The sequence below is a fragment of the Haliotis rufescens genome, unplaced genomic scaffold, assembly GCF_023055435.1.
Source record: "Haliotis rufescens isolate VD_foot unplaced genomic scaffold, xgHalRufe1.0.p SCAF_2, whole genome shotgun sequence".
NCBI lineage: Eukaryota > Metazoa > Mollusca > Gastropoda > Lepetellida > Haliotidae > Haliotis > Haliotis rufescens.
The window spans coordinates 24,358,239-24,381,850 of NW_025963890.1; the positions used below are offsets into that span (position 1 = coordinate 24,358,239).

The 23,612-nt window shown below is 40.0% G+C and overlaps 1 protein-coding gene across 4 annotated transcripts in view; it reads right to left on the reverse strand.

Annotated features, from left to right (window-relative positions):
• LOC124146186 (regulator of G-protein signaling 22-like) overlaps nt 1–23,612 on the reverse strand; it is a 135,949-nt gene that overhangs the window by 105,055 nt on the left and 7,282 nt on the right. For all 4 annotated transcript variants that reach the window (XM_046516352.2, XM_046516349.2, XM_046516350.2 and 1 more), the window contains exon 2: nt 22,906–22,934. In XM_046516352.2, the coding sequence (XP_046372308.2) occupies nt 22,906–22,934 (29 nt within the window). The remainder of the gene's footprint in view (nt 1–22,905; nt 22,935–23,612) is intronic.

The window sequence follows — 23,612 nt, forward strand, 5'->3', positions numbered from 1 at the left end:
TGGAGGTCATACAACACCGGCATCCACAGGTCTTGTGGAGGTTATACAACTCCAGCATCCACAGGTCTTGTGGAGGTTTTAAACCCTTAGGATCCACAGGTCTTGTGGAGGTCATACAACTCCAGCATCCACCAGTCTTGTGGAGGTCATACAACACCGGCATCCACAGGTCTTGTGGAGGTTATACACCTCCAGGATCCACAGGTCTTGTGGAGGTTATACAACTCCAGCATCCACAGGTCTTGTGGAGGTCACACAACTCCAGCATCCACAGGTCTTGTGGAGGTCACACAACTCCAGCATCCATAGGTCTTGTGGAGGTCACACAACTCCAGCATCCACAGGTCTTGTGGAGGTTATACATACCACCACATACCACCCAAAACATCATCAGCTTATTGATAAAATAATTACTCATTTTTTTAATCAAACAAAACAGTTTCACCCGAAGCATCATTCCTTCAAATATTTCTATATTTGTTCCTTTTTCTGTTTTTTAGTTTACAGATTTATTTTCAAACTCAAGAGATAACTGGTTGACACAACATAGGAAGGAAGCATTCTGCTTTGAGTGTTACTTAGAATAGAAAAGATACTTCCCTTCCCATATCAATCTACTTTGGAGTGAAAATATAAAAGTGTAACCAAAGTACTGGTAGTCATCTGACTGTCTACAGTCTCTTGAAATGTTCATAATCTGATGCAGCTTGACAAACACCAGGATCCAATAACCAGACATCAACACTGCTAATGACGTTGACACCTCCATGATGGATAAATGCCTTCTGTCATGCAAACTACTCACACCGTTCATCGCATGTTGCACACAATCATCTTGCCTTATGCTGTCACTGACAGACAGGGTGATCGTGGTCAAGTCACACCATCAACACTTACAAACTCTCTCGTTCAGAACCTACTCACACCATCCACACCTACAAATTCTCTAGTCAAGAACCTAGTCACACCAGCCACACCTACAGACTCTCTAGTCCAGAACCTAGTCACACCATCCACACCTACAAACTCTCTAGTCAAGAGCCTAGTCACACCAGCCACACCTACAGACTCTCTAGTCCAGAACCTAGTCACACCATCCACACCTACAAACTCTCTAGTACAGCACCTAGTCACACCATCCACATCTACAAACTCTCTAGTCAAGAACCTACTCACACCATCCACACCTACAAACTCTCTAGTCAAGAACCTAGTCACACCATCCACACCTACAAACTCTCTAGTACAGAACCTAGTCACACCATCCACACCTACAAACTCTCTAGTCAAGAACCTAGTCACACCATCTACACCTACAAACTCTCTAGTCCAGAACCTAGTCACACCAACCACATCTACAAACTCTCTAGTCCAAGACCTAGCCACACCATCCACACCTACAAACTCTCTAGTACAGCACCTACTCACACCATCCACATCTACAAACTGTCTAGTCCAGAACCTAGTCACACCAGCCACACCTACAAACTCTCTAGTCAAGAACCTAGTCACACCATCCACACCTAAAAAATCTCTAGTCCAGAACCTAGTCACACCATCAACACCTACAAACTCTCTAGTCCAGAACCTAGTCACACCATCAACACCTACAAACTCTCTAGTCCAGAACCAAGTCACACCATCCACACCTACAAACTCTCTAGTCCAGAACCTGGTCACACCAACCACATCTACAAACTCTCTAGTCCAGAACCTAGTCACACCATCCACACCTACAAACTCTCTAGTCCAGAACCTAGTCACACCAACCACATCTACAAACTCTCTAGTCCAAGACCTAGCCACACCATCCACACCTACAAACTCTCTAGTACAGCACCTACTCACACCATCCACATCTACAAACTCTCTAGTCAAGAACCTAGTAACACCATCCACACCTACAAACTCTCTAGTCCAGAACCTAGTCACACCATCCACACCTAAAAAATCTCTAGTCCAGAACCTAGTCACACCATCCACACCTACAAACTCTCTAGTCCTAGACCTAGTCACACCATCCACACCTACAAAATCTCTAGTCCAGAACCTAGTCACACCATCCACACCTAAAAAATCTCTAGACCAGAACCTAGTCACACCATCCACACCTACAAACTCTCTAGTCCAGAACCTAGTCACACCAACCACACCTACAAACTCTCTAGTCCAGAACCAAGTCACACCATCCACACCTACAAACTCTCTAGTCCAGAACCTAGTCACACCAACCACATCTACAAACTCTCTAGTCCAGAACCTAGTCACACCATCCACACCTACAAACTCTCTAGTCCAAGACCTAGTCACACCATCCACACCTACAAACTCTCTAGTCCAGAACCTAGTCACACCATCCACACCTAAAAAATCTCTAGTCCAGAACCTAGTCACACCATCCACACCTACAAACTCTCTAGTCCAGCACCTAGTCACACCATCCACACCTAAAAAATCTCTAGTCCAGAACCTAGTCACACCATCCACACCTACAAACTCTCTAGTCCAGAACCTAGTCACACCATCCACACCTACAAACTCTCTAGTCCAGAACCAAGTCACACCATCCACACCTACAAACTCTCTAGTCCAGAACCTGGTCACACCAACCACATCTACAAACTCTCTAGTCCAGAACCTAGTCACACCATCCACACCTACAAACTCTCTAGTCCAGAACCTAGTCACACCAACCACATCTACAAACTCTCTAGTCCAAGACCTAGCCACACCATCCACACCTACAAACTCTCTAGTACAGCACCTACTCACACCATCCACATCTACAAACTCTCTAGTCAAGAACCTAGTAACACCATCCACACCTACAAACTCTCTAGTCCAGAACCTAGTCACACCATCCACACCTAAAAAATCTCTAGTCCAGAACCTAGTCACACCATCCACACCTACAAACTCTCTAGTCCAAGACCTAGTCACACCATCCACACCTACAAAATCTCTAGTCCAGAACCTAGTCACACCATCCACACCTAAAAAATCTCTAGTCCAGAACCTAGTCACACCATCCACACCTAAAAAATTCTCTAGTCCAGAACCTAGTCACACCAACCACACCTACAAACTCTCTAGTCCAGAACCAAGTCACACCATCCACACCTACAAACTCTCTAGTCCAGAACCTAGTCACACCAACCACATCTACAAACTCTCTAGTCCAGAACCTAGTCACACCATCCACACCTACAAACTCTCTAGTCCAAGACCTAGTCACACCATCCACACCTACAAACTCTCTAGTCCAGAACCTAGTCACACCATCCACACCTAAAAAATCTCTAGTCCAGAACCTAGTCACACCATCCACACCTACAAACTCTCTAGTCCAGAACCTAGTCACACCATCCACACCTAAAAAATCTCTAGTCCAGAACCTAGTCACACCAACCACACCTACAAACTCTCTAGTCCAGAACCTAGTCACACCATCCACACCTACAGACTCTCTAGTCCAGAACCTAGTCACACCATCCACACCTACAGACTCTCTAGTCCAGCACCTAGTCACACCATCCACACCTACAAACTCTCTAGTCAAGAACCTAGTCACACCATCCACACCTACAGACTCTCTAGTCCAGAACCTAGTCACACCATCCACACCTACAGACTCTCTAGTCCAGAACCAAGTCACACCATCCACACCTACAAACTCTCTAGTCCAGAACCTAGTCATGCCAACCACATCTACAAACTCTCTAGTCCAGAACCTAGTCACACCATCCACACCTACAAACTCTCTAGTCCAAGACCTAGTCACACCATCCACACCTACAAACTCTCTAGTCCAGAACCTAGTCACACCATCCACACCTAAAAAATCTCTAGTCCAGAACCTAGTCACACCATCCACACCTACAAACTCTCTAGTCCAGAACCTAGTCACACCATCCACACCTAAAAAATCTCTAGTCCAGAACCTAGTCACACCATCCACACCTAGAAAATCTCTAGTCCAGAACCTAGTCACACCATCCACACCTACAAACTCTCTAGTCCAGAACCTAGTCACACCATCCACACCTAAAAAATCTCTAGTCCAGAACCTAGTCACACCAACCACACCTAAAAAATCTCTAGTCCAGAACCTAGTCACACCATCCACACCTACAAACTCTCTAGTCCAGAACCTAGTCACACCATCCACACCTACAAACTCTCTAGTCCAGAACCAAGTCACACCATCCACACCTACAAACTCTCTAGTCCAGAACCTGGTCACACCAACCACATCTACAAACTCTCTAGTCCAGAACCAAGTCACACCATCCACACCTACAAACTCTCTAGTCCAGAACCTGGTCACACCAACCACATCTACAAACTCTCTAGTCCAAGACCTAGCCACACCATCCACACCTACAAACTCTCTAGTACAGCACCTACTCACACCATCCACATCTACAAACTCTCTAGTCAAGAACCTAGTAACACCATCCACACCTACAAACTCTCTAGTCCAGAACCTAGTCACACCATCCACACCTACAAACTCTCTAGTCCAGAACCTAGTCACACCATCCACACCTACAAACTCTCTAGTCAAGAACCTAGTCACACCATCCACACCTACAAACTCTCTAGTCCAGCACCAAGTCACACCATCCACATCTACAAACTCTCTAGTCAAGAACCTAGTCACACCATCCACACCTACAAACTCTCTAGTCCAGCACCAAGTCACACCATCCACATCTACAAACTCTCTAGTCCAAGACCTAGGCACACCATCCACACCTACAAACTCTCTAGTCCAGCACCTAGTCACACCATCTACACCTACAGACTCTCTAGTCCAGCACCTAGTCATACCATCCACACCTACAAACTCTCTAGTCCAGAACCTAGTCATACCATCCACACCTACAGACTCTCTAGTCCAGCACCTAGTCATACCATCCACACCTACAAACTCTCTAGTCCAGCATATAAGTACCAGTTAAGTACCAGTTTCGAATGTTGATTGTACTTCATATATGTCACGGGTACTCGGTTATTTAAAGATTGTTCTTCATATATGTCACGGGTACTCGGTTATTTAAAGATTGTACTTCATATATGTCACGGGTACTCGGTTATTTAAAGATTGTACTTCATATATGTCATGGGTACTAGGTTATTTAAAGCAAGTGTGGTGATGCATTTTTAACAAACCAATAAACATTGGCTAAGATAAACTCATGGGCAAAAGAAAGTATACACTTTTAAATTGATTTATTCCCCCAAAACTATCAAAGTGAACAAAATGGTATAAGGCTTAAAACAGTTGCCCAAGAACTGCAAAATCAGTCTCCAAAACGCAATGCGTTGGCAATATAGATGCACGTGCAGTGGCCAAAAGTCACCCAACAGCTTTTCCACGTATTCGTAAACTTGCACATGCTGAATTTGTATAAAAAGGGAATGAACCGTTGTTAAGACATCACATGTAATAAAAAAACCCAAAGATATGCCACAGTTAACTGTAAAACAAAGATAGAGAGCCATAGAGCAGATGGGAGCCAACCACAACCAGATTGCAAGAAACCTAAACTGTACACGGGCAACGGTCGCCAGACTGTTTCAACGCTTCAGTCAGACTGGCAGGACACAAGACAGACCAAGATCGGGCAGACCACTAGCGGCAATGCAACACAAAGATCGGCACATACCATCTGTGCAACGTGTTTGTCACGGCGACAGAAACGACAGCAACAGTGTTAGGATACTGTATCAGTCGACACACGGTGCTACGACGTCTGCATGACGCTGGTATTAGAGCTTGCCGTCCCTTCCATGGAATGGTGTTGACCCAGGAACATTGACGTCGAAGACTGCAATGAGCCAGGACAGTAGGACGTTGGGATGTCTGTGATTGGCAGAGAGTGCTTTTCTGTTGCGAAAGCAGGTTTCAACTGTTTCACAATGATGGTCGAGCTCAGGCATACCATCGCAGAGGGAACATTTGGTGCCAGGCTGCATTCAAGAAGTTCATCCCCATGGTGGAGGCGGTGTGATGGTTTGGGATGGAATTTGTGGCAACCAACAGACAAGATTTCTCATCATCCGTGGCAACCTCAAAGGCCAGCAATACCTGTTGTGCTTCCATTCCTCTGCCAACAGCAACAGGGAACACTCCTGCAGCATGACAACACTAGACCACACACTGCAAGGCTCGTCCAGGACTTCTTGAATACAAACGATATCAACATTCTTCTGTCACCAGCACTCTCACTTGACTTGAACCCAACTGAACACTTGTGGGATCATCTGAAGCATCAGATCTGAAGACGTCCCCCACCCACCAGCAAACCAACAACAGCTTGCTGACGCTTTAAGATTTAAATGGAATCGGATTCCTGATTACATCATCAGGCGGCTGACAACATCAATTAGGCGAGTCTGGGCGTGCATTGGTGCTCACAGTGGTCATACTCATTACTGAGCGTACCAGGTATCTGTTAAAGACCACAAACTTATCAAGACAGTCCCTGGTTATCTCTGATCATTCCTGTGACCTGTGATCTGCCTACCCCCATGTTCATGTGAACGTCATGTACACGTCACCTGTTTTGAGTTTCGCACTGAAATTGTGCATGGACTATTGCATGTGACCCTATTAGCGAATACACCATCATTGAATAATATTCTCTTGTTTGTTTTCATTTTATTGACCATCAAACATAGGTTTTTACTTTCTTTTGCCCACTAGTTTAGTTCATTGTTAAATTCATTAACATTAACAAAGCTTGAAAATTGGTACCATCTACTCTAACAAGTACTCTGATTGTATGTCTATCCCGTCGGAACATTGACAGATGTAAGTATTGTAGAACTAAACATCCGGGTTGCTTCATTTTCTCTATTGAGGACCATGTGAATCATGGTATTTGCACCAGATTTTTAAGTATTATTGTGTAAATTGTATTGTGTAATTGTTTAGGTATATGAAAGCAAGCACATGCAGAGTACAATCAACTTCCATTGATCTTTAAATTGGATCATTAAACCTGAATAGTTTACTCAACTGATGCCATATAAATCATTGCATCCCCTATTATGAAAAGTTTATGTAATTTCATCATTTTGTCATAGTAGAAAGAGAGAAACCTACTGTGCTAATTTAGCAGTGTCAAAATCTGATTCGATACACGTAAATTAAGAACTTGAAATCAAACATGTTATGCATGTGTATCTACTTTCAATAGTTGGAGTATCTCCAGCATCTCAACACTAGCTGTAGCGAGCCAGACTCTTCTGGCAGATACGGGGGGGCATCAACAGGGAAATATACACATGAGTTTCAGAGATTTTTTAACAGATAATTTTAATCAATTACAAACAATATTCCTTCGAACACTTCTAATCTGGTTCTTTTTGGTGCTCTGAATACATAAGAACAAGGAACTTGGTCTGACAGTACAGATCGAGGTCAAAATGTAAACAGTGCCACAGTAACATAGCTCAACTGGATATGAAGTCAACCGTTAAACATTTCAACAAAGACAGCCTCTAAACAAAAGTTTCTATAACATCTGTATTCAAATATTTTTGCATAAATACTAAATACTTAATTCTATAAATTTGAACAAAATAGAAAGTCATCAAAAAAAGAAATTATACATGCCAAGCTTTTCTAGTCTGACAATTTAAAATCCATTACATATGTTCACTTGACTTTCAGTTGAAATTCAAAAACTTTAAAATAATGTTTCTATTTCCTTTCATTGCTAAACAAATATGGAAGTAATAAAAAGGTTGATGTGTGCAGGATAAGCAGTTTTTATCATTGAAACAACATAAATCATCCTTCAGACTATTTGACACGCTCACCTTTGTTTACCTGCCACCTCTCACAATTAATCAAAATAAAAATGTGCCATGTGTTCTAAGCTTGAAATAACTTCAATAGTGGCGCATAGTCAAGTGATCAGGTTTCATCGACTTCCTTCAAAGAGAGGATTGATTACTTTTCACAGAGAAGACAAAAACTGTCGGTGCATGGCTTAGTGACTTGTGTAATCACGACAAGAGAGGTGAGGCAATAAACCCTGCAGATGATGCTCAGTGCTATCCCCACCTGAATTATGCAGTGCTGTTCATCCACGCAGGGCCCACAGTTAGATTCCCACAATGCAATATACATGATCTATGTAATGGGTGACGTATTGGGGGTAGTCCAGTCTCACGTTGCCACTTCAACACCTACTTCAGGCGGACACAAAAGTGCACTTAAAAATCCTAGCTTTAAATTATTCTGGATATCTGGGAGAATTTGAACAGGGATGTGTGGTCATTCTAAATAGTTTGTGATTTCCTGGGTATTGATAAGATATGTGTCTGAATAATTGATCATTACAAACAAAAGCACTTAAGTATGGTTTGTTGAAAGTTTTAGGTCAACATTTAAGTAAGTCTGGAAGTTTATTCCATGTCATGGAAACTGAGATGGTGGGATAAACAGAATTATTCATGAATCATACATTTAGTAAATGCCTTTGCAAAGAAAGTTTGTTCTCTTGGTCAAAGGGAAGAGGAGTAATGTTTTTTTGTGCCATATAATATCGTGTATCAATTTAGAAAGTGTTTAATGCTGTTTAAGAAGTTATTTCAGGAAAATGTACAATTTCTTTTTTATATATCAGTTTTGAGCATACCATCTGTATGACGTTAATGAAATTAATGGAACAGCCAGAAGGCACTTTTTCATATATGGAGATGTCTTTAATCACAGTCCCCAGATAGATGACTGGGAAAGTACAGAAAAAGGTCATCAATTTATTGTTTAATAATGACAGACATAATTAAATATTTCTGACTTTACATTAAAAACCACCAAATTTGGAGAAAAAATTAAAAAAAATCAGGGCAGTCTTTAACTTCCCGACAAAGGTTTAAACATTTAATTAAAATCAACCTACAACGTAGATGACCACTGAAGGGAACAAGTAGCACATCACTTTCAGCTCCCCTCTTTATTTTGTACTACCAACCATTCTTTAAAGAGATCACTTTCATGAAATATTGTTTGGGACTATTACGGTAGTTACATTTGTGGTTTTGAAATATATCTGTAAAGATTGTACATAAAAGAGGGAGGTGTTAGTATTAAGGACAATATGCTCTTCACATAACATGATTTAAACTCAGCTTGTATTATAAATTCAGTGAATGTCAGGCTGACATTCACGTGGACATAATGCGACAGATCTAAAGCAGTGTGTGTAGCAGGACGTGGAGTCATCCCACAGATGACATCCTTACCTTGTCAGCTTGCTGACGGGGTTAACTTCTTTGGTCATGTGGCCAAAGCTCCGACCTTGGTTCAGAAGGTCCGTGGATTGAATCCCATCGCAAGACTCAGAAATTTTATGGCCGCTACATGTGCATAGCCAACAAATTGTAATCCCTTGAATCATAAATTGGCATCAATGTATGTCGAACCAGATACGTTTGATAAAGATCGCTATTTAATATCAGCCATTAAGTGTCATTTCCTTCAACAATACAACTATGGTCCTGAATAAATACACTTCTGCTGGTGATCAAATGACCCCCTGCAAACCATCTCACATAAATTTTAAAGGGACATAACTCTACACCTACTGTGGACTGAGATTTAAACTCATCATGGAGGCACCACTAAAATATGACTGACTACCTTGTCATATGTGATAAATATTACAACACAAAGATGAATAAATTATTTTGAGAAGTGCATCTCAAAAGAATGAGAATTTTCAGATTTATTTGGTTTTGAGTTTGAACCTCTGGCATTACTGACACTGCATGTTGAAGACTAAACATTCAGAAGTAACTTACAAAAATGCTATTTATATTTTTATTCCAGCCACCAAACCAAACCAAGACAGAGCTCCAGATAAGCTTTTGGTGTTGTGGGTATTTTACCCTTGCATTTTAAAATCATCGAGTATCAGTAATTCTATCTGGGTATTCAAATTTCTGTTATCCACTAGTTTTTACACATGTGGGTAATTAAGTTAATTATTTAAAAACACTATTCATCTAGTCCCTGCAAACTGGTGTCGTGTGGGTTCGAGAGCTTTATAGGACTCAAAAATACCACGATACTTTCACAAGAAAGTGATGGAAAATGATCATGATGTAACTGTCATCGTGGAGATTGGCAAGGTTGACGGAATGCCCGTTTATAATTTAAAATAAGTTGCTGATTTGCTAATCGAATACGCAGGGTTACTTCACAATATTTTGATGATATGCACAAGTTTTATTTTTTGGCGTATCTGTAATGTTCGTTGCATATTTGATACGCTTGGATTTTATTTTACTGCGTATTTCTGCATTTCTGATGCGTATTTTACGCAGATACGCAGCTTATCTGGAGCTCTGGGCCTAGATTTTCGAAACGATCTTAGCTAAGATAAATCTTAACAACTTACGTTCAAAGATAAGATATCTTAAGGTTAAGATAAGATAGATTTTCGAAACTATCGTAAACCTGTCGCAGATCGTTCAGAGTTATGATACCTGTCGTAACTCTGACAGAGAACTCATTTGTGTTAGAGATTGAAAAAGCGGGGTGTTTCCCAGTGACGTCACGGGGATTTCCCAGCTGCATATGCGTTCAGCATTTAACATGCGTGTTCAAGTCTGATGTTAAGTGATGTATACTGTTTATTTTTATGTTTATGTCAAAAGTCAAGTTTATATTAGTGTAAACACCAACATTATACGTGGAAACACTCAAAACAAAAATTGTTCAGGAAGCAGCGCACCCACAAGCAAGTTTATATGACAATCTAAGCTTGTTAAGTTTGTTTTGTTACTTATGTATCCAAAATATTTCACGAATAAACCAAGGACTTAAATACAATATCAAGCTATTAGTATTTAGATGATGAAATTATTTTTTTATCTATCTAGATCCATAATTATTTAAAAGTGACACCTAATTTTCGTTCGCAAAGAGAGATAAATTAGGAATTGTCAAGTTATGTTGTCTCATGGAACACGCCACAAGTTAACGTGAACATACATATAATGTAGTCATTTTCTATCCTTTTAAATTAAGTAGAGCTAATAAACTGATTTGTCTGATTTCATTTAAATCTGGCTGAGGAGCGAAATACTTTGTAATGTGTCAAATCTATTCCAGAACGTAGTTCAATGATGTTTGGCTTGTCTGACAGAATTGCTGAGGATCATTTACTAGTATTTGTCCGTTGACCCTATACGTTACAACGATTTTATTGTCTGAATGGTCTCAAGGATATCTATATTTTTTTTAAACATAAAACGGGAAGATGTAGACTTAAATATTAAAAAGACCAAAATATTTTAAAACCGGCTTATTGAATGCAAAGATTATTGTGTTGAAAATGTGTATTTTATGTTGATCAGTAAATTTCATTCAATAAACTTTTTTTCTGCGAACATATATTTGAAAGTGAATTTTGGACAATGTGCAATCTATGCTACATTTTGACGAGAACCAGAACGAGCATGGGAACTCATTTTTTATTTGATTTGTCGATACCAAAAATCTGTGCTTAACTTTTGCTGTCAAAATTTCAGTAAATTGTTATATTTATAAGGGAATACATCTATATGCCGTTAATCACCTGTTTTCAAAGAATGCAATTGTTCGACAGACAGTTTTTAATCACTTTTTATCAAATATTGTCTTTCAAGAGGATATAGATAACGTAGGTATTGAATTTAAAACGAAACAAATTACAATTACTTTTGCAAGAAAAATATTAGATATTGTATACAAATATTTGATCACATGTATTTCCTTGTTAAGTCAATAAATACTACACTGTAAAGTTAAAATTCAATTAATAAAACCACCCGTCCCACACGATTTTAGATGTAAAAACTTATGCGAAACCTTTATGGTTGTTTTTACATATGTAGATTGATATAATTTTATAAAATGCGAAAATAAAGACTAAAGCATTGACACAAATGCGACTCAAAATATAACAGCGGAACTCTGCGCTTTATGAAAACTGTACCATTGAGCAAGGTGTCCCGGGCGAATACAAAGGGAAACCACTCTCAACTAGAGTTTGAACTAAGATTAGCTCCCCCTAAACTATCAATAAGGTCATGGTCATTACTGTAGCCTGCCGACACCTTCCGTTTTTATCCTTTCCAAATTATCGAAAAGGTATGTTGTTTCACACTTCTTCAGCATGGACTCGGATAGAAAAATAATGTAAGCTATCGACTCCACAGTTATGTGTATCGCTGTCGCGATTAAGAACATTTTTTACGTGAAATCCTTGATGCGTTCTTTGTGTTTTCGAAGTGTCAATTTGAATCACTCAGTTTTACAAAATGAAATGTCAATGTTTGAACGTAAAGTGGACTAGTTGTTTGGCACAATATCTATGGAAAAGTATGCCGCCATCTTGGATGAAGATAAAATAAACTTACGACAGGTATAGGCCTATCATAGATTTACGACAAACTTAAGATATCTTAGGGCTACGATAGTTTCGAAAATAGGCTACAATAGCCTACGATTTCCTTATGATAACTTTACGATAATCTTAGGGCTAAGATCATTTTTGAAAATCTAGGCCCTGCAAGATATTATAAATAGGAAGACTACCTAACACACTTCAAAACATTAACACAGAATCAATGAACCACACAAAAAAAACCATTAACTCATTCCTGCTACATCAAAGTCCTGCGAGCCACTAATCCCTACACCAGGAGGCAATTCCCCCATACAACAAGCATTGCTAGTCACTAATCCCCCCCCATGTATGTGAACGTGCTACACAATATTGCGTTCCAAGCCAGCCAAGTAGTCAATATCTAACTGTATGGCCTGCCTGGACTACACTTATATATTGCTTGACAGACCCAACATGAAACCTATGAGATGTGTGCTGATTCAGTCAGCGTGTACACAATAACTGAACATATATGTCACTTATTGATGTTGTTAAGGATGGACCTAGGAATGGAACTATTTCTCAACTAGTTATCAGAACTTGATATACAATGACACTCTAGTCAATATGAAGGAATTGATTTCCAATGGACTGCTGAGTTTCTTAATAAAAACAAAGGTATTAAAATCAGTCAGTATTGATTCAATCAACTTACAAAAGGTACAATGTCTGATACAGTTAACTTAGGGAAAAGGGTTTATGAATATAAGACCCTTCTTATGGATAGGAACTTCTTTTATTCTTTGTCACGACGTTTCAGAGCTACATCTTGTTCCTTCATCAGGTGAATGCTGAGTATGTGCATAGAGTTACTATAACAACACAAGGTGGGATGAATGTGTATAATGACGAAGCCAATGGGACTGACAGGAGAAAAGGGTTTAGTTCATGTCTGCAAATGTGTTTGTTACTGATATTTAGACAAATGCACATATACGTTACTCAAGGTCAAAAGTGATGCAAACTGAGAAATTAACTTTGATAACTTTTAAATTCATAGAGAATTATATCAATATTGCAGTGAAACTATACAAGAGCATTTACAGTTTACGTCCCCTGACTAGAACTGGTCACTAGGGTACTAAGAGTACGCCCACTGACTAGAACTGGTCACTAGGGTACTAACAGTATGCCCCCTGACTAGAACTGGTCACTAGGGTACTAACAGTACCTACTGACTAGAACTGGTCACTAGGGTACTAACAGTATGCCCCCTGACTAGAACTGGTCACTAGGGTACTAACAGTATGCCCCCTGACTAGAACTGGTCACTAGGGTACTAACAGTACGCCCCCTGACTAGAACTGGTCACTAGGGTACTAAGAGTACGCCCCCTGACTAGAACTGGTCACTAGGGTACTAACAGTATGCCCCCTGACTAGAACTGGTCACTAGGGTACTAACAGTATGCCCCCTGACTAGAACTGGTCACTAGGGTACTAACAGTACGTCCTCTGACTAGAACTGGTCACTAGGGTACTAACAGTATGCCCCCTGACTAGAACTGGTCAGTAGGGTACTAACAGTATGCCCCCTGACTAGAACTGGTCACTAGGGTACTAACAGTATGCCCCCTGACTAGAACTGGTCACTAGGGTACTAACAGTACGTCCTCTGACTAGAACTGGTCACTAGGGTACTAACAGTACGTCCTCTGACTAGAACTGGTCACTAGGGTACTGCCGCTAATCATTGTTATCAACGAGCTACTTTCTGTCTTGTGTTGTTCAAGATCAACTCAATCATTGTTATCAATGGACTACTTTCTGTCTTGTGTTGTTCAAGATCAACTCAATCATTGTTATCAATGGACTACTTTCTGTCTTGTGTTGTTCAAGATCAACTCAATCATTGTTATCAATGGACTACTTTCTGTCTTGTGTTGTTCAAGATCAACTCAATCATTGTTATCAATGGACTACTTTCTGTCTTGTGTTGTTCAAGATCAACTCAATCATTGTTATCAATGGACTACTTTCTGTCTTGTGTTGTCCAAGATCAACTCAATCATTGTTATCAATGGACTACTTTCTGTCTTCTGTTGTTCAAGATCAACTCAATCATTGTTATCAATGGACTACTTTCTGTCTTGTGTTGTTCAAGATCAACTCAATCATTGTTATCAATGGACTACTTTCTGTCTTCTGTTGTTCAAGATCAACTCAATCATTGTTATCAATGGACTACTTTCTGTCTTCTGTTGTTCAAGATCAACTCAATCATTGTTATCAATGGACTACTTTCTGTCTTCTGTTGTTCAAGATCAACTCAATCATTGTTATCAATGGACTACTTTCTGTCTTGTGATTTTCAAGATCAACTCAATCATTGTTATCAATGGACTACTTTCTGTCTTGTGTTGTTCAAGATCAACTCAATCATTGTTATCAATGGACTACTTTCTGTCTTGTGTTTTTCAAGATCAACTCAATCATTGTTATCAGTGGACTACTTTCTGTCTTGTGTTCGCCAAGATCAACTCAATCAAAGTTATCAGTGGACTACTTTCTGTTTTGTGCTGTCCAAGATCAACTCAGTCATTGTTATCATTGGACCTCTTTCTGTCTTGTGTTGACTTTACTCACCGTAACTTTCATCATCTCAACATTTCTCAAAATGAATGCTACCTTCTTGCAGCTAAAGAACATAAATCTATACATCAATACTGTCAATGAATAATTTAAATCTAATCCTGGATCTCATTCGACAACGTAACTGTTGATAAGACAAACCAATTGTAGGTTTGAGTGAATGGGAGACATAGTACTTATATTTCTCATATTATCTAAGAGTCAAGAACATTTTTTCATAGATGATACTAGGATCAGACCAACATGACCAAACTGATGAAATCATGTTAAAAGCACTAATTTTGTTCCATTCTGCAAAATGCAGTCTTACATGTTTACCACAAAAATTTTGAAGATCAATATGTTTAATGGCTAGACCGATGGCTAGAATGAATACTAGTCACATGGCAGCTTATTCAAATATCTGTAACTGTTTTAATAACTCCTACCTACCTACCAACAAAAAAGGCCAAATGCAGGTGTATTCAATATCCTGGCACTACCACCTCCTCTATGTGTTTATCAAGATAATTGCTACTGATGAACAGCTTGTTGTGTGATTTGGAAACTAACTTTTCCAGCAAAACAAAATCAAATACATAACTGTACAAACATCCACTTTTGTCAGGGTCGAGAAAATAATTTCTGCTACAAGTTCACCCACATTTCTTAAGGAATAGGGCACTATGTCATCCAGTTCATTGGACATTCCTTGTTGTTTGTATGATGTGAATAGCTGGGAAAAAAATCAATAATCAAAAACAAAGCATCCAACTGTTACCACGGTCACCTGTTCTTCAGAATCCATAAATAACCCAATAAACATATAACAATTTAGCGACTGAACCAAAGGCCCCTCATGTCAACCTTCATCTTTGATAACAGCTTGATGGCAACACTGACCTGGGACTCATAGTGTTTGACCAATACAGACCTTATTGATTACTGAATCCGGATAATGTTAGTTACTCATTCAATGTTCATGAGGGCTACTTGTTTAGCTAATTACTCTTATTACAGTTATTGCTGGGCAAATCATCAATAATGAAAAGAAAACAGAGTTCCCATCAAGCTATTTAATTCCTTGTGTCCAAGGTAAATGTGTACACAGCCTGGGGAACAAGACTTAGTTTGTGGTTGTCTCCTACAAGCCAGGTAATGGCTATTTGTCATCCCAAACTGGCTCCCACAGGAGATATTGCTTGGGTGAGATCAAGCAATATCTACACTGTAGATATCGCTGCAATGAAATTGCATCACAACGCTTTGCAGACCCTTGTGACATCATTGGTTATACCATGACGTCACAATCAAATGACATCACTAATGGCTCTGCTACTGAAGCTGTCAGCAGTACTTTTTACACTTAAGACACTGCTTATTACCGTCTACAAACTGAAAAAGTTGGAAGAATGATGTTGGATGATAAATAAAATCTCACTCTCGTGTCTTTTGATATTAAATATAACAACACTGATATATTTGATATCAAAAGACACTCGGAGATTCTCTATATCTTTGTATACATGCATATGAAATATACAAGAGGGATTGATATATGAGGGCTGGTTAAAAAGTTCTAAGCCTAACTAACTTTCAACTATGGGCCATAACAAAGTGAACTTGTCAATGTAGTACATTGTTTGAGTTCATTGCAAGTGTATTTGGTCTGTTGAGGCCGTTTGTATATTGGTGACAGCCAGTTGAACGTGATAGGGGTCCAAATGGACATGGAACGAGTACCAAGCAGTCATCAAGTTTTTGACTTCAGAGAAAAGTAAGTGTATTGGGGATACGTGCCCTAGCTGTTCTACTGTTAAACGTTGGGCAGCTATGTTTAAGCCTTGATGATAACTCTAGGTCTGGACGTCCCTTAGTTTCCATCACTAAAGATTCAATCAATGAGATAGAAAAACTTATAAGCCATGGACTAAGCCATGGATCCATTGAAACCATTATTCATGAACATTTACAGATGAATAAGATATCTGCTTGTTGGATGCCTAAGTTTCTAAATTTTGATCTTAAGGAAAAAAGAACCGACATTGCCAGAGAAAATTTAGAGCTAATTGAGGAGGATTTCATCAAATTCAAAAAGAGGTTAGTAACGAGTGATGAAACATGGGTCTACCACTGTGATCCCAAGTCAAAACATCAATCCCTGGAATGGCACCATTCCACTTCTCTGGCACCAAAGAAATTCAAGTCTTCAAGATCAGCGAAGAAAGTTATAGCTACTGTATTATGGGATGCAAAGGCTGTGATCCTTGTTGATTAGTTAGAAAGTCAAAAGACGAATACCGGTGCCTACTATGCTGATTTGCTTCATCGCCTGACAGATTCTATCATAGAAAAGCAGTGAGGAATGCTGACTGCTGGAGTTCTACTATTTCATGACAAAGCTTCTTCTCACACCTCTCGACTTGCAAAGGCTGCTGTGCGACAAGGTGGGTTCAAAGAGCTTCCTCACCCTCCATACTTGCAAGACCTGGCACCAAGTGATTTCCACCTGTTTCCTGATCTGAAAGAACACCTTTCACGGGAGAAGAAGGATCATGGTTGCATGTCATGGGAGAAGAAGGATCATGGTTGCATCTCATGGGAGAAGAAGGATCATGGTTGCATGTCATGGGAGAAGAAGGATCATGGTTGCATGTCATGGGAGAAGGATCATGGTTGCATGTCATGGGAGAAGAAGGATCATGGTTGCATGTCATAGGAGAAGAAGGATCATGGTTGCATGTCATGGGAGAAGAAAGATCATGGTTGCATGTCATGGGAGAAGAAGGATCATGGTTGCATGTCATGGGAGAAGAAGGATCATGGTTGCATGTCAGGGGAGAAGAAGGATCATAGTTGCATGTCACAGGAGAAGAAGGATCATGGTTGCATGTCATGGGAGAAGAAGGATCATGGTTGCATGTCATGGGAGAAGAAGGATCATGGTTACATGTCATGGGAGAAGAAGGATCATGGTTGCATGTCATGGGAGAAGAAGGATCATAGTTGCATGTCATGGGAGAAGAAGGATCATGGTTGCATGTCATGGGAGAAGAAGGATCATGGTTGCATGTCATGGGAGAAGAAGGATCATGGTTGCATGTCATGGGAGAAGAAGGATCATGGTTGCATCTCATGGGAGAAGAAGGATCCTGGTTGCATGTCATGGGAGAAGAAGGATCATGATTACATGTCATGGGAGAGGAAGGATCATGGTTGCATGTCACGGGAGAAGAAGGATCATGGTTGCATGTCATGGGAGAAGAAGGATCATGGTTGCATGTCATGGGAGAAGAAGGATCATGGTTGCATGTCATGGGAGAAGAAGGATCATGGTTGCATGTCATGGGAAAAGAAGGATCATGGTTGCATGTCATGGGAGAAGAAGGATCATGGTTGCATGTCATGGGAGAAGAAGGATCATGGTTGCATGTCATGGGAGAAGAAGGATCATGGTTGCATGTCATGGGAGAAGAAAGATCATAGTTGCATGTCATGGGAGAAGGGCGTAAGATCTGGGTGGCTTTCCTTATTTTATACATAATATTTAGTATTACCTGAATAAAACTGAATACCTGCTGTAATACCCAAAATAAATCAGAATTGTTGGTAATAATGAAAGTGGTTCCAACAATCAGCAGTTTGTTATTGTATTCAGAACAGATATTATATTTTCATATATTGTTGTTTAATGCTTCCATTCAAACCTAAGGGTATTTCAAGTTTGTGATTAAATATGTAAATTACAGTCAGTTATGTTCTATTTGAAGCATCAAGATATCCAAGACATGGGACTTGAGGTTCAGTGGGCAGCACTGAAGTCTGTTAAACTGTGATCAAGCAGTTATAAAGTGAGTAAACTCAATCTCTCACCACCCAGCGTGTCTTGTCAACAATATTGGGTATTACACTTTAATCCTTGTGATTGATCAAACATCAATGCAAAGAGAAATAAGAGATTGTCGGAACAATGTACAGCTCAGCATGCGATCACAGATATGTCTCGGAGCTGAACGACCTCCATTGCAACTAATGTACAGGATAAAGGACATTCATGAACATTACCACGACCACAACTGGAAGTGTGGGACCGTCATGGTCCACTGGCTACGTTCGGTGTACACATGGCTGTGGTTGCTCCTAGACAGGGGATCGACTTTGGTAAAGAAATCAGTCTCTATTGCTACCACAAGCAGAGGCAAAACATAGCCTCAATAAGAACAACCTGGGTCTCTACGCTGACATTGTCATGACAAATTAAGTTGTAGTGTGCGAAGTGAGAACATGATCCCTGCCTGCCGGGGAGGAGTCCCCATGAGCTAGGTGACCGCTACTCCGACTCCAACTGACCTGTCTAGTCAGCCATGGGGACACCTGATAACAAGAACCTGGTTACAACAATAGCACTGACACATGGGTGAAACCTAGCCAGGGCTGTAAGACAAAGTGTGGTGTGTTTGTTTGTTTGTTGTTTTACTTTGCACTCAGCAATATTCCAACTGTCTGACGGCAGTCTGTAAATAATCAAGTCAGGACCAGACAGTCAAGTGATTGACATCATGAGCAGAAATCTACGCAATTGAGATATGATGACATGCATCAAACTAAGTCAGCAAGCATGACCAGCTGATCCCGTTAGTCAACTCTTACGACAAGCATGGGTTGCTGATCCTGTTAGTCCACTCTTACAACAAGCATGACCAGCTGATCCTGTTAGTCAACTCTTACGACAAGCATGGGTTGCTGATCCCGTTGGTCAACTCTTACGACAAGCATGACCAGCTGATCCCGTTAGTCAACTCTTACGACAAGCATGGGTTGATGATCCTGTTAGTCCACTCTTACGACAAGCATGACCAGCTGATCCTGTTAGTCAACTCTTACGACAAGCATGGGTTGCTGATCCTGTTGGTCAACTCTTAAGACAAGCATGGGTTGCTGATCCCGTTGGTAAACTCTTACGACAAGCATGGGTTGCTGATCCCGTTGGTCAACTCTTACGACAAGCATGGGTTGCTGATCCCGTTGGTCAACTCTTACGACAAGCATGGGTTGCTGATCCCGTTGATCAACTCTTACGACAAGCATGGGTTGCTGAAGACCAAGTGTAACCGGGATGTTCATGGGTCACTAAGTGTGGTAGGGAGGTGGGAACAAATAATTAACTACCAGAATGCCAATCAAGGGCTTTATGAAAATTTGTATTGAAAAGTCCACAAGCAGTACTTGGTACTTGTTGAGGGCTACATGAAAGAACAACACATTCGGGAGGGTGCCATGTACGGGGCCATATAAATTGTCTGATGTCATGATAAGTCAACATTATGAGGACAACTTGTGTCCTGATGTGGAGCACGAGATATTCTGTTCCTTCTGAAATGGTACATGCGACACAATATTATTTAAAATGTATTCTGTAATAACAACTTGATTTCTTATGGCAGAATAACTGATGATGAGGCAGTGATCTGACATAATTCAGTTTAACACTATGAGCTGATTGTGAAGCTAGTTTCTGCCAGACAAGGACCTGCTTCTCCGTGGGGGCACACGAGCTTGTGTCTGATGGCGTGGACCATGACTGATCCTGTGACAGCCTGTGATTGTGTGTGACTCTTTATGCTTATCTAATTCATGTCTTTACACACTATAATTCATCTTTCTGTATCGATTCATTGAGTGATATATCACATATTTAACGTATATTCATTGACAAGAGGATACTTTCCAAGTCAAGTCTTCACAACTCATCTGTAAACCCTCTAGGCCTCTGATACAGGCTGACATTTCCCTTAACACACCATTACATAACTGAAAGAGTTTGATGTAGGAAGAAGGCCTGAGAGGGTAACTCGGGTTGGGAGGCCCTGAGTAGTACCGGGGTACTCTCTGGACCACTTAGACCAATGACAATAATGTGGTTACACAACTAATCGCTAATGTTCACATTCCTTCTGACTATGCATGCATTCCTTCTGACTTTTATATGTTTTAAGTAAAGACAAAGCTTCTGTCAGCTTCAGTGTATGCACCATCTTCAGATCATTTTATATGTGTATCTAAACAGTTTTATTCTAGGGGTGCTGTAGAACAATCCAAGGATTGGGTAATAGGGATCAGGTACCCATGTAGTAAATTTGGACTCATCCCAGCCCTGGTAGGAAGGGTCATCTGAATATATGGCTGATGTTACAATTTTTTAATGTGAAGTTTACATGATATACAGCTTTTCCATTAGACGAAAGGTCGGTCACATGACTGCGAAACTGAAGTTCATAAGTGTATGAACGACACAATTTGACGTCAATATGTTTTTCACGAGACTGTATTCTTGAAATGACGTAAAAGCTGACAAACTATTTACACATTCCTGGGGAAATTGATTACATGCCCGTTCAAGGATATCCTGGCTAAAACCCATCCTAGAGAACAACACTTAGAAAATCACATCCAAACTATCATAGTATTGACTCGATCCATGTCTAGACTACAGTGGCAGTCTACAGCAATCTATGAATTTACCTTAGTATCTATTGGACACATCTTCACAATCACCTTTTAATGATTGGCCAATTGATCAGTGATGATTAACACTTGTAACAGCCACAGGTTCATGAACAACTTCAGTATCTCTCCCATCACGTTTGTCGTGTCGGCCATTTTGACGTTTGTACTTGATGTAAATGTATTACAACGCGCTATCGCAGTGACTGACTTACTGAGGTAGTTCTTTACAGACTTTTCTTATTTAATGAGCATATCATTTGAATATATTTGATGTAAAGAAACTACAAAAGTTGTTCCTGTAGAGCATGTTGAGCATACATACGCCTCTCGTTTTGAGGAACTATTTTAATCTGCGATAAAGATGTTTTTTGTATTACTGTCAGTGTAAACATGAAGTCACATGTACTAAATATAATTTGTATAGATGTAGGTCTACATCCCATCAGCTAAAACATAGTGTTTATAAGAACAAAATTATAAGAATTGACTTTCACTTTAGCTGGGCTAATGTGTCTATGCATAGTCTAATCAAAATTGCCTAACAAAATCGACATCAGCTTTGTAAACTGCTGTGCATTGTAGGATTTACAAAGCATGTGTACCGCCAACTTGACATCAACAGAATCTTCCAAATCATTTCATGTTTTTAATCAAGGTGCTCACATGACTTGATGCACTTTGCTAAGTAAGACCTGTTTTATCACAATATAGAATTAGATTATTGATCAGGACCGGGTTGTATCAAACTTTAATGATGCATTAAAGTGTCATTAAACCTTCATTAACTAATGTATCATTAAATCCAGTTGTACTAACGTTTTAATGATGTTGTGCTCTCATTAGCGAGTGATTAACTTAATGAAGGTTCTGGGGCATCATTAGCGTGTCATTAAAAACAAACATGCCATAACATATTGTTTGAATGCTTAGGATGCACAAGGAAAGACCGTATTTTCAGAAAACGAAATCATCACCTCGAATCCATGAGCGATGAAGAAGTAAGGGCCCGCTACCATTTTGGGAAGGCAAGCATCAGATATATCTGCGATCTTGTGAGAGATGAACTACAGCCCAAATGTGCAAGATCATCTTGATTGGGTGCCACCATTTTGTTTGAAGCAAATGCAAATGGTAGGAGAGGTGGACTCTTACTGGTCAATAGGAGGGACATAGAAGGGACATAACTCATAATAGCCACCGGTGGCACTATGATCGAGCCCAGAAATTCCAGCCTAGTTTGACAAGGGTGGAAACTGGACTTTTACAGGCCAGTGAACTCCCTTGCCTAGGGAAGATGATGCAATATGCGCTGAAGTGCATTGCGTGTCATCATTTATACACATGTGTTGTGTTGTGTGTCAATGTACACTCACCACATCATCCAGGTCTACTTCTGCAGGTTCTGAAACAGAAGATAAATCAACATCATGTACATGCTGGGAATGACATACTACTGAAGGAAAACATTTCTCTAGGAATTCTTTGACATGAGTAGAGGTATAACACTGCTTTCAATGATATATTGCAGTTACATCACAGTGTCTTACTGACAGAGGAAGGCCTAAAATGCATTTTACGAACCGGATGTCAATTTCATAAAGCGATTTGTATTGGACAGGGCATAGACTTGTTAGTCCAGCCCATACATAACTCCATAATTCCAGCCTAGTTTGGCAAGGGTGGAAACTGGACTTTCATAGTCAGTTAACTCCCTTGCCCTGGGAAGAATGAAACCCATCGACAAGCAAGGATCTGATTCAACTAGGATTATAACCAGGTGAATCTGTCAATCAACCCACAACCTCCTAAGCACTTTTATTTCTCCATAAAGACCACCACAGGTGGTGCAAGAACAAATAACAAAATAGAACATTATTATAAATTTACAAGACATAAGAATGGCTAACATAAATTGTGAGTTTGTAACTGTTGAATATTTCACTGATAAATTTTGACAATCATTTTATTTCTTTAAAACTGAAAGGACAAAATAGGCGTTTAAATGTAAATATGTTTGGAAATTATAAATATTAATTTTGTGGTGTATACAATGATTTATAATAATGAAATGCCTCACAGC